This window comes from Macaca mulatta, chromosome 17, assembly GCF_049350105.2.
Source record: "Macaca mulatta isolate MMU2019108-1 chromosome 17, T2T-MMU8v2.0, whole genome shotgun sequence".
NCBI lineage: Eukaryota > Metazoa > Chordata > Mammalia > Primates > Cercopithecidae > Macaca > Macaca mulatta.
This window is the reverse complement of record NC_133422.1, coordinates 25,392,786-25,404,839: the sequence shown is the minus strand read 5'-3', so window position 1 is coordinate 25,404,839 and position 12,054 is coordinate 25,392,786. Positions and strand designations below refer to the sequence as shown.

Sequence of the window (12,054 nt, the reverse complement as noted above, 5' to 3'; positions counted from 1 at the left end):
GGTGGCAAGATTGTGTGTGATTTTGTTTGAAGCTCCTTTCTAGTTTTCAGACAATTTTCCTTCTGTGTTTTACAATGGGGAAGAATTAATTTTACTTCATTAATAATTAATATAGAAGAAGTTATTGAGAGATAGACAAGGAGAAAAAATGGGTCTACTTCTGCCTGATGCTCTTAATTTAATTTGATCAATAAAGTAAAAGTAAAGTAATTTGAGGAGAGCAGGAGGTAGTAAACGTGGGTTTGGGTACAGTGAAGTGTCTGGTGTCACCACAGTAAGAGGTCACTAGATAATAAATGAGGTGAATAAAAGAACTGCCAGGTAGTAGTGTGAGCTCATTTGAAAATAGATTATAATTAATAAAATTTATCTTCATATATCTACAAACAGAGCAAAAACGTTCTGATGCAGCTATCATCATTCTATGTGAAAATATGGAATATAAGTCTCTGGCTACTCTATATTGCAGTGCCATAAATAAGTACAAATATATGTTGGCAAGAATTGGAATGGAACAAAGAATAAAAAAATTGATGTGGAAGGCCAGGAGTTTTTTTCTTTGTTCGTTTGTTGTTGTTGTTGTTGTTGTTGTTTTGAGACGGAGTCTCGCTCTGTCGTCAGGCTGGAGTGCAGTGGCACGATCTCGGCTCACTGCAGCCTCCACCTCCCAGGTTCAAGCGATTCTCCTGCCTCAGCCTCCAGAGTAGCTGGGACTAAAGGCACATGCCAACACACCTGGCTAATTTTTTGTATTTTTAGTAGAGATGAGGTTTCACCATGTTAACCAGGATGGTCTTGATCTCCTGACCTCATGATCCACCCACCTCAGCTACCCAAAGTGTTGGGATTACAGGCGTGAGCCACCACGCCCGGCCAAGGTCACGATATTATACACACATTTTTCCTCTTTTGTTCCTTGTAAAAATGTTACTGTAGTTGAAATGTAGTCTGCAAACTTTTCCTGGCACACATTTTAATTAGTTCTGTGACTCTTTCTGCCATGCTGCTATGCAGCCCAAGAGAATACTCCTGGTGTGAGTATCAAAAGTGGCAGCATGTGCCAGGTGTAGTGGCTCACGCCTGTAATCCCAGTGCTTTGGGAGGCTGAGGCAAGAGGTTCTGTTGAGGCCAGGAGTTCAAGCCCAGCCTGGGCAAGATAGTGAGATCCCTATCTCTACAAAAAAAAAAAAAAAAAAAAAACTTAAAAAAAAAAAAGGCAGGAGCTGAAGAGGTCTCCAAGGACAAATAATACACTTGATAGTGATCACGAGACTAGCCAGCAAGTCTGATGCTTTGTCAGAAGCTTTGGTTGAGCCAAAATTTGTCCACAAAAGTGTGAGGATGCTGGTGACTGACTCCAGCCACTGCAGGAGTGAGTTCTGTCCTGAGTATGGAGCGACTGTGACTGTGACCCTCCAGGGTCCCATTCATGCTGTGCTTCTTAGGCTCTCCTTATTTTTCCTCTTTTCTCCCTTTTAGGTATGCCATCTCTATGGCCCGAAAAATTGGAGCAAGAGTGTATGCCCTACCAGAAGACCTGGTTGAAGTGAACCCCAAAATGGTCATGACCGTGTTTGCCTGCCTTATGGGGAAAGGAATGAAGAGGGTGTGAGGCCCGGTGGGGCCGGGTGGGAGGCGGTGCACTCACTCCTGACTGCCCAGCACAGATGCTCCGGGATGATTCAAGCCATTCCAAAGTTCACCTTGGTGACATTCTACAAGATTCCAAAAAGCACATATTAGGGCAGCCAAGTAGCCTCTCCTGTATTTAACAAAAAGTGCTTCATTCTTTGCAGGAGGCGCAACCTCCTATATATAGGTTTCTATTCTTGATTTTTTTGCTGCTTCGAAAATCTAGAGGAAAAGAAAGAAGTTATTTTCCAAGTACCCTTCTCGCTTTTGCCATTAGTCGAGGATAGAAGCTGCAGTGATATTAATTTTGATGTAATCTTTCAAACCCGCTTCATGTGGCTTCCCTTTTCTTTGTTCAAGATGAGGGCCAGGAGGGGAATCATCACACCTGCTCTAAACCCTGTTCCTGGAGGTCAGCCTTTGATCTGTTGCAAGCCCCTCTTTCTGTCCCTTCTTCGTACCCTGCCTCCCATGACTTTGCTCCTCATGCACTTGGAACCATGCCTTCTGGAGGCCCCATCTCTTCTGGCCATCCTTGTCTCTGGGCCACTTGGAGCGTCTGATAAATCAGTCAAGCTGTTGAAGTCTCAGGAGTCTCTGGTAGCCTGCAGAAGTAAGCCTTATCATCAGAACCTTTCCTCAAAACTGGAGTCCCAGATGTCATCAGGTTTTGTTTTTTTTTCAGCCACTAAGAACCCCTCTGTTTTTAACTCTAGAATTTGGGCTTGGACTAGATCTAACATCTTGAAAATACTTTGCCCTCTAGAGCCTTAACTCTTAATGGAAGGTTGGATCCAAGGAGGGTGTAATGGAGCATCAAGCCACTCGGGGGCAGCATGGAGCTGTAACTAAGCATCCTTTAGGGTGCTGCCTCTCCAGGCATTCAGCCCTCACATTAGATTCTAGTTACTGTGGTATGGCTAATATCTGTCCACATTTGGAAGCAATCCTGCCTTGCTTTAGCTTCTAGAGCTTAGCATATCTGGTTGTTGTCAGGCCATATTATCAATGTTTACTTTTTTGGTACTATAAAAGCTTTCTGCCACCCCTAAACTCCAGAGGGGACAATATGTGCCAATGAATAGCACCCCTATGCACATACACACACACCTGGCCAGCTGTCAAGGGTAGAATGAATCTATGCTGGATAAGAAATGGCGGGATTGTGTTATGAAGAGCTAATTTACTGGACAAAGAATTCCAAAGCAAAACAAGAACAATATGAATTTGAGCAACTCTCATAGGTTAAGCAATTTCCCCCTAAACCAACTGAAGGCTAAAACGCAACAGGCCATTGTGAACCAGCACTAGACTCCCTCTATCATGGTGAAAGGCTTCATCAATGAGGTATCTTCTTTAGTAGTGGTATGTAATGGAACTTAGCCATTTTTCAATGCAATTGAAACGCATTGCTCTGGATCTGTTCCTTGGCAGTGGACTCAGAAAGCCAACATATGGCTCCTCCCAGCCCATCACCAGGATTTTTGCTGCTTCTGAATGCAAAGTGGTTGGTTTTGACTTCAGATTGGACTTACTGTAGCCTCAAATGATTTCCCCCATCCACCTCCGGGAAAAAAGAATGTTACTGCCTTAATAAAAAATGAAAAGAGAATGATGCTCAAAATCTTTCCAAATAAAATGTTCCCTATATTAGGTGTCTCTGGATGTTTCCTTTTGAAGGTTTGCTAACGGTGTGCTATAAATCATTCATTCATTCATTCCACCAACATGTTCAAGTGCCTAATATGTGCTAGGCATGGTGCAAGGTTTTAGCAATGTGCCTATGAATTAAACAGGCACCGTGTTCAACTGTTGCCTGTCTTTGGAAAGACAGAAGTTAAACAATTAAAATAACAGATGTGACAAGTGATAAAAAGAAGGGCAGGGTGAGACATGAATTTATGACAGGAAACAGTCTGAGGAGAAATAGTTTAGCTAAAAACTGAAGAATAAACTTCCATTAGGTAAAGCAGGGAATAAAATTAAAGCTGAGAGCCAAACTCAGAAATACACTGAACTTGTAGGAGTGTAGAGGTGTGATACCTTTCCTCACCTATCATAATAATCACGGCCAATACTACGACGAAAGATCAGTTAACAAGAGAAAAGGATAACAAATTTCTTTCATCAAAGTTTCATGTGACATAGGAGCTTTTAGAAATGAAACCCAAAGATCCAAAGAAAACTGTTCATTTTTGTGCTTAGACTTAATGCAGAATGAACGGCCATGCAGAAACGTGATTGGGCAAAAGGCTGTGATCCAAGGCTAATAAATGGAAGGGGAAGCCCAGCAAGGCTTGTCTGTTCTAATTCTTCTTGGCCGCAGTCTGTAGCATTTTTTCCTCCAGGGATCAGGGCAGGACCCCCCTGGAACGAGGGTCTTATTATCTGCTATCAGGCAAGGTGGGCCAGAGAATTTCTTTACCGCCACTGCCACTGTCTACACAGAAAGGGAGGGAAAGGTTAGAGCAATTTTTCTAGGGTTTTATGACTTGCTTTGGGGAAAAGGGGTTCTAGTTTCTATGACCCTCCTTGAGAAAGAGGAATTCTGCTTTCCATGGGTTGCTTCAGGGGAGAAAGAAGGGCAGGAGACAGGAGGGCAGGAGAAGGTCAGAGAGGGAGACCTTGTTGCTGAGGTTACCTTGGAGGCTTTCCAGTCTCCTTAGTTCGAAGTCCTCTGCATACCAAAGTGCCACACCGTGGGGTTTCGTTTTTTTCTGGGCCCCAACCCAATCATAAAAAAAAGTCAGACTTAGAGATTGGTGCAAAACAATGTCTAGACTGAGTCGAGGTGGAATCTTTGGAATTAGCAGTGCCCGAGGTCTCCTCTCCAGCTTGGTGGGGCCTTACTTGGGAAGAAGTGGGGTGGCGGTGGGGGGGATGCAGAGGAGTTCTGCTGCAGCCAACTTCCTCAGTTGGGCTGCTATGACAGAGAAGTTGGCTATCGATTTGGCATGGTCACACTTGGACCTGCAGAGGTCCCACCCACCCACCCACCCACACAGCAGCTAGGAAGCTGGGCTTTTGTGACTAAGCTCTGTGTCCAGGTTTTACCAGCAACTTCTTCTTGGAGGTAGCTCTTTCCTGGCCTAAACACTCCTGCATCTGCACCTTCTATACTTAGGAGGTCACTGTCTTCCCAACACATCAAGAGGCTATAGATATTGTTTCTTTCTATTTGTACTAGACGGCACCGAAATTTCCATCCTAATCAGCAACCACTGTTACCAAGTTCTTTTGTATCCTAGAAATATTCTGTGCACATATCACACCCATACATCTGTTTTATAACAAATATTAGCGTACCATAACCATCACTCTGTATTCCATTTTTTTAACTTAATACCGTGTCTTGAAGGTTGTTTCACATTGGTACATACAGACCCGCTTCAATCTTTCCAACAGGTACACGGTCTTCTACTATATAGGCATAGCAAACTCCATTGAACCAGTGGCCTCTAAATAGATATTTAAGTCGTTTTATCTTTTGTCCCCAAAATAAGGCCACAATGAATAATATTATACCCACTTCTTGAGCACATTCTGTTAATTTTAATTCAACAGGTACTTATCAAGTTCCTGCTTTAGCAAAAATATTGCACATTGGGTAGTCAGACATGGATCCTCTTAAGTTTCCTCAAATTATTTTATTAAAAACCGTAAGCTGGGACAGATGCTCTAGCCAATTCCAACTTCTCTGTTTTATGTCTAAAGAAGCATGTTAACCAGCATGCAGGCACACATAAACCATAATAAAAAGCAGAATGTGATCAATGCAATACATTTCTAAATTAAATATCACAGGAGCTCAGGGAAAGAATGAATTCGAGTGAAGAATCAACAAAAGTTTTTGGAAGAACTCAGTTGTGATGAATGAGAAGTGAGCAGGGACAGGGCCTTACTCAAGTAGATGTTTCCTAGAGAGCCAGGCACATTTCTAGATTTTTAATAAGAGCTTCATAGCTTTAAAAAAATTGATTTATAGTCATCATAAACAAATGTTTCCTGAACGTAGGAAATGCTGAACAGAAAGAGGTAATTATGAGATAAGTTGTGAAATAGACTTACCTGCAGAGTATTTAGAACAGAATGGATTCCTGTCTGTCTGGAAATTATGACATCAGGGCTGGTCTGATGCAATGCATTGGATTAAATGACCTTTCAAAGTCTCAGTCACCTTAGTGATTTTGTTCACCTAGACTCACATTCACACACACACACACACACACACACACACACACACACACACACACAGCCCTAGTCTGTCCCTGGGAGCACAGTTGTGATCTCCATTATAAAGACGGGGTAAACTCTCAGCCTGCCTTAGACCAACCTATTTCAGACTGAGGCTTAAAGCACGAGACATTTCCATGTGCTCTCAGTCCTTGGGATGAGCCCTGGGCCCACCTTCCTTACATTTACTATACCTATTGTCACTGACCTCTGTTCTTTGTCACACCCAGTGTGCAGATGGGCTTGTAGTAAACGCCAGCAGTGCTATCTTGGCGAACTCGGCATTGTTTTGCCCAGTATGTTCATGCCAATTTCATGATCCAGAAAGCAGGGCTGATGCTCAGAACAAGTTAGAGGCATTGACTGATCCTCTTATGAAATCTAGTCACTGTGACAGTTTCCTAATAAAATTCCTGTAATTAAATTTTAAGCTGTCAAAGAGGGCTTTTACTCAGTATGCTTTCTCCCTATTTCTGAAAGACAGAGTTTACCAACTGAGCCTGTGAATGGGTGACAAAAACAAAACTGTGTAAATGTTTTCTCATGTTCCTAACATCTACACACATTTAATAACCCACCTTAGGTCAGGGACAAAACCAGATGTTGCAGGTCATCATTAGCAACTCAGAGACAGGTCAGTAAAATGACAGGAATTTTTTATGTTATTTGGCAAGTTGGAATTGGAGAGTTCCATTTAAACATATATTTTGGTTAGTGGAACTCTTATCATACATCATGTAGAGAATTAGAATGCACACAAACACTTAATTCTAAAGGTATGTGGAAGCTAACATAAAAACTGATGATTCAGCCGTCATTTCTGGACTTGTCTACATCATGGCTCCACTGTTATAAGTCCCATTGCTCAAACCTCCTTGCTCTAAGTGTAGTGCTCAGACCAGGGGCATCTAGGAGCCAGTCAGAAGTGCTGAATCTCAGCCCTTACCCCAGACGTACTGAATCAGAATCTGCATTTTAATAATATTCCTACATACATTAAAGCTTGAGAAACACTGTCCTAGAAGAATAGAGGTCTCGTTAAAGATCTACAGTTGATGGAAGGCTAAATTAGACTCCTTTAGATTAAATTACACTTTCTCACTCACACTGGACTCAAGAGAGTGAATTAACTTTCCACGAACGTTTCCCCATCATCAGTATTCACTTGAGGTGGCCAGAGTGGCTCTTCCCTCTGAGCACATCTTTCCACCACCCAGCTCTGCCCTTTGCTGTGCCCCTTCCCTTGGTTTCCCTCTTCCAGGTGGCCCTCGCTCTGAGAATCTGATCTTCTGGTCCTGCTGGCACCTGCATGGTGTCTCTTGACATGATCTCTTGCCAGCTGCCCAGGGCTGCCTTGTTAATGGATCTGACCCAGTTTGTGCCACGTCACTCAAGTCTTCCCTCTTATCCCTCACATTCGCCTATGTGAAACTGGTTTTTCTCTCACCGTCCCTGGAGCAATCTCTCTATGACTTCCAGTGACAGTTAGGGAACTTATTAAATAGTAAACCATTACTATCCCAAGGCCCTCCAGTGTCTACTCTTAACTCCCAAAACATGTACCTTGCAATGACTTACTGGGGTTACAATATCATCATTGTTGACTCTGCCAAATGCCTAATAACAAGGAGAAAGAGGAAAATGTCTTCCAAGTAGAGCGACTATCATATGCAATGATCCTGAGGACGAATGAAACTTGATATCTCTGAGGAACTGAAAGACTAGGATAACTGATGGGAAGCAAGAATGGCCATATCATAAGAAGCATAAGAAGCAGGGGGACAAGCAAAAAGCTTAGGAATCACTGGGGGAGCTTATTAAAACACATTGTCCAGATCCCACCTTGAGACTCAGGGCCTATAGGGCTGGTGAACCCAGCAATCTGCGTTTTCCGCAAACATCTGAGGAGATTCTGCAGCTGTGACTTACAGACCATACTTCAAGAGGAACTGGTGCAGACCAGCTGTTCTCAATCCTGACTGCACATTGGAATGATCTCAGGAGCTTCCATCAAGGCTGATGCCTATACTCCTCCCTACCAGAGTCTGCTCTAATTGATCAGATGTGCAGCCAAGGCAGCCGGAGTTTTAAAAGATCCCCAGATGACTCTAATGTGCGGCCAGGTTTGAGAAATGTTGGTCTCTAGTCTGGAGTACTGCGCCAAAGAGCAGGCACAGGTGGGATATCTTAACAGTTGGGCAGAACAATAAAAGGCACTGTTGATTCAGGAAGTAGGAATCAAGGTATGGACACGTTGCACAGGTAAGCTTTGCTTTCTTCACCATTTAACCATCCAATCAACAGGCATTTGCCCGTCTGGGTACCCGGTAACCCTCTTAGTGCCACAGGCCTCAGGCTCAGTCTTGCTAGCCAAAGCAAGGTCATTAGTACCCGGGACTGAGTTCTCTGCGTTCAGGCCTCAAATCCCCTTTTTAAATGGCTTCTGGGATAGCCCCATCTTTCCTGCCCCTTAGAAGTACAGGAGGTCAGGTACCCCAAGACACGGCTTAAATTCTAAGACTGGTTCACTTTTCATGAATGAACATGAGAGATCATGTGTGAAGGGGAAAAACATTGACCAATTATGTGTCTTCAAAACCTTCCAAGATTATGCAGCTTTAATGGCTGAATGATTTTGAAAGAAAAACTTGTAAATGGAGCTGCACCTGAACTCATAATAAAAAGGCATTAAATTAATTCACTCTCAGAGCTTCCCTAACAATAAGCCTGACCTGCCTATCCAAGTTGTGGCCGGCCAAGGCCAAGATGGCATTTGCCCTTAGTCTCAGGCTGCTCCAGTTTGACAGAAAGTCAAGACAGGCCACTCCTCACAGGGTAGACTAATAAGGACAGAGGGTTAGGGCTCTTCAAGAAATACTTGCCATATTATTTTTGCTACTCATCCTTCTAAACTGGCTGGAGAACAAGTTAGCTGAGTCCCAGGGTCCACAATTCAATCAGATAGATCTGCCAGAACTAGACGGCCTTTTGAGGAGGAGACTCATCACCTAACTCTCAGAATGCAGCAGAGGAAGACTAACTGTTCCCAAGGTCCTGATGAACTAGATAAGCCTCCTGCAGAGAACACAGTAGTCTCTGCCAACTCCCTTCCTGGTTCGTCTTTTTCATGTGAATTTTCATATATCGAGCACCTGCTTTTGCCAGTTAGTTTAAATGTTACCCCATTCAATCCTCACAACAGCCCTCTGAGGTAGGTTACAGAAGAAGCCGCAGTTCCGGAGGCTAAGAGATTTGCCTGATTACACAGCTAGGCGTGGGATCCCTCAGCTCCAACTTCTGTATTCTTTTCGCTACCTAGTAGGGGTGCCGGGATCCACAGAGAGGCATCTCAAAGAGGGATAAAGAATGAGAAGAACTTTGTCTTTCCCTCCCTTCCTTTCTTCCTCCCTCCCGCCCTTTCTTCCTTCCTTTCCTCATTCTTTTGTTCTTCCATTCTTTATTTTTACATACAATAAAATTACAACTTTTAAGTGTTAAATTTGAGGAATTTTAGCAGTTTTGTAACTGCTAAGTAATTTTAACAGTTGTGTAACTACCACCACAATCAAAATATAGAATATTTCCACCACTCCAAATCAATTCTGCTTTACCTTTTCAGAGGTTAATCCTCTTTCACCAGCTCTACCCTCTGGCAAAAACCAACCTATTTTCTGTCTCCGTCATTTTGCCTTTTGTAGGGTGTCATGTAGATGGAACCATACAATATAAATCTTTTAGCACCAGCTAGTTTTATTGGCATCATGCTTTTGAGGTTTTTCCACCTTGAGGTTTTTTCCACCTTGTTGCATGTATCCGTGGTCTTGTCCTTTTCACTCTTGAGTAGCATATCATTGAATGCACCACAATTTGTTCATCCACTCCCCAGTTAATGGTCATTTGGATTATTTCAAATTTTTTTATTGTTATGAATAAAGTTGCCGTAAACATTCAGCTTATTGAGCATTCAGCTGCTATGACACTCAGGTCTTTCTGTAGACAAATGTTTTTATATTAGGTAAATATCTAGAAAGAGAATTACTGGGATATATGGTAAGTGCATGTTTAACTTCATGAGAAATTGACAGACTGTTTGTCGAAGTGGTTGGTTGTACCATTTTGCAACCCCACAAGCAATATATGAGCATTCGAGTTGCTCCATATTCTCACCACCACTACGTAGTCTCAGACTTTTTCATTTTAGTTATTCCAGGAATGTGTAGTAGCAAATCGTGGTTTTAATTTGCATTTTCCCTAACAGCTAATGATGTTGAACATGTGCTTACTGGTCATTTGATTATTTGGTAAAATATCTGTATAATCTTCTGCATACTTTATATTGGGTTATTTGTCTTCTTATTCTTAATTTATAGGTGTTCTTTATATATTTTGGATACAATCCCTTAACTGATAAGTGTTTTGCAATTATTTTCTCCCATCCCATGGCTCATATACTCATTTTCTTAACAGTGTCTTTTAAAGAACAAGATACTTTTAAGGGTAAATTCCAATTTTTCAATTTTTCACCTGTGATTTGTGCTTTTTGTGTCCTACCTAAAAATTTTTGCCTAACTCAAGGTCACAAAAATTTTCTGTTTTCTTCTAGAAATTTTATTGTTTTAGCTCTTACCATTAGGTCTGAGATGCAACCCCACAAGCATGTTGCAATTATTTATAAGGTTTAAAGTCTAGCTCCAGATGATTTCTTTTGCACATGGATATCATATGTTTTTGGTACTATTTGCTAAAAATATCCTTTCCCCCATTGAATTATCTTGATAACATTGTTGAAAATCAGTTAATTTTATATGTATGGGTCTATTTCTGGACTCTCTATTCTGTCCCATTGATTGCTATTTCTGGACTCTATTCTCATGCCAATGCCATATTGTCTTAATTATTATAGCTTTATAACCAGAATATTCAAGTGCTTCAACTTAAAAAAAATTTCAGCTACTTTAGGAACTTTGAATTAACTGTTGTGCCAGGGATTTGATTTTACTCTATTTGGAAGCTAACAAGTTAGTCTATTATTACTGTTTCGTGGATGCTGCCAAAAAACCAAACCAAACCAAAACAAAAACCTCAAGAATCCTAGGTCTATGGCAAAGAACTCTATTACCCATGACATGGTAAGCATTATGAGCATTATCCACATCAGTTTCCCTTGCTCCCCATCCCCAGGACCCATGGGGTGATGTGACATGGGCCCAGATGGATGCCTGTACATGCAATTAGTTGCATTGCAGGAGAGGAACACTGGACGTGGCGAATTCATCTCTTTTATATCAAGGTGTAAGAAAGCCTGTTCTTTGTCCCAGAGTGAAACATTGTCTCATACCTCAAAGTTGCTCTCTGCAAACGTAACTGTAAGAAACAAACATGATAAGAAATGGTCAGGGCCTGGCTTCTGAGCCTTCTAAGTAAGATGTGTAGCAAGCAGTACAAGAGACACATGGAGGACAGTTTCCCAAAAAAAATTTAGAATAAGCTTTCAAATTTCTATAAAGATGCTCATTTGAATTTTGATTAGGATTATGTTGAGTCTATAGATCAATGTGGGGAGAATTGTCATCCTAACAAAATTGTCTTCTGATCGATGAAAATGGTATATTTCTCCTTTTACTTAGATCTTAATTTCTCTCAGCCAGTTTTTCTCTTATACTTTTAAAAATATTCCCCCTAAAAAGTTCACACTTTTGATGGCATTTTAATCTTTACTTTCCTTTGATTATTGTTATTATATGACAATACAACCAATCAACTGATTTTTGCATATTGCTCTTGTCTCCTGCAAATTTGCTAAACTCATTAGTTTTGCCCTACTAACTTTTTTGGGGTATTCCTTGAGATTTTCTCTGTAAGTGATACTGTCATTTGTGATTAAAAGACAGGTTTACTTATTTCTCTCCAGTCTAGATACCTTTATTTCTTGCCATTGTGCACTGGCTAAGATCTTCAATTTAATGTTAAATAGAAGTAGTGAGAGTGGGCACATTTGCTTTGTTAGTGACCTTTCAGAAAAAGCATTTAGCCTCTCCCCATTAAGTTTGATGATGGCTGTAAGCTTTTCATAGATGCTTCCTTTCAGACTGACGAATTTCCCTACTATTTCTGACTTGCTGAGGGGTTTTATTGTAAATGAATATTGAATTTTGTTAAATTATTTTAATTCAGATGGGCTTTTAAATT

The 12,054-nt window shown here is 41.4% G+C and overlaps 1 protein-coding gene across 1 annotated transcript in view; it reads left to right on the top strand.

Moving 5' to 3' along the window:
* The window catches only part of LCP1 (lymphocyte cytosolic protein 1), a gene marked incomplete at its 5' end in the record, with an annotated part of 33,929 nt that extends 30,720 nt beyond the window's left edge, over positions 1-3,209 (top strand). Inside the window, 1 exon segment of the mRNA NM_001266307.1 lies at positions 1,480-3,209. Within this exon segment, the coding sequence (NP_001253236.1) occupies positions 1,480-1,612 (133 nt within the window). The 3' untranslated portion in view covers positions 1,613-3,209.
* Between the last annotated feature and the right edge of the window lie 8,845 nt (positions 3,210-12,054).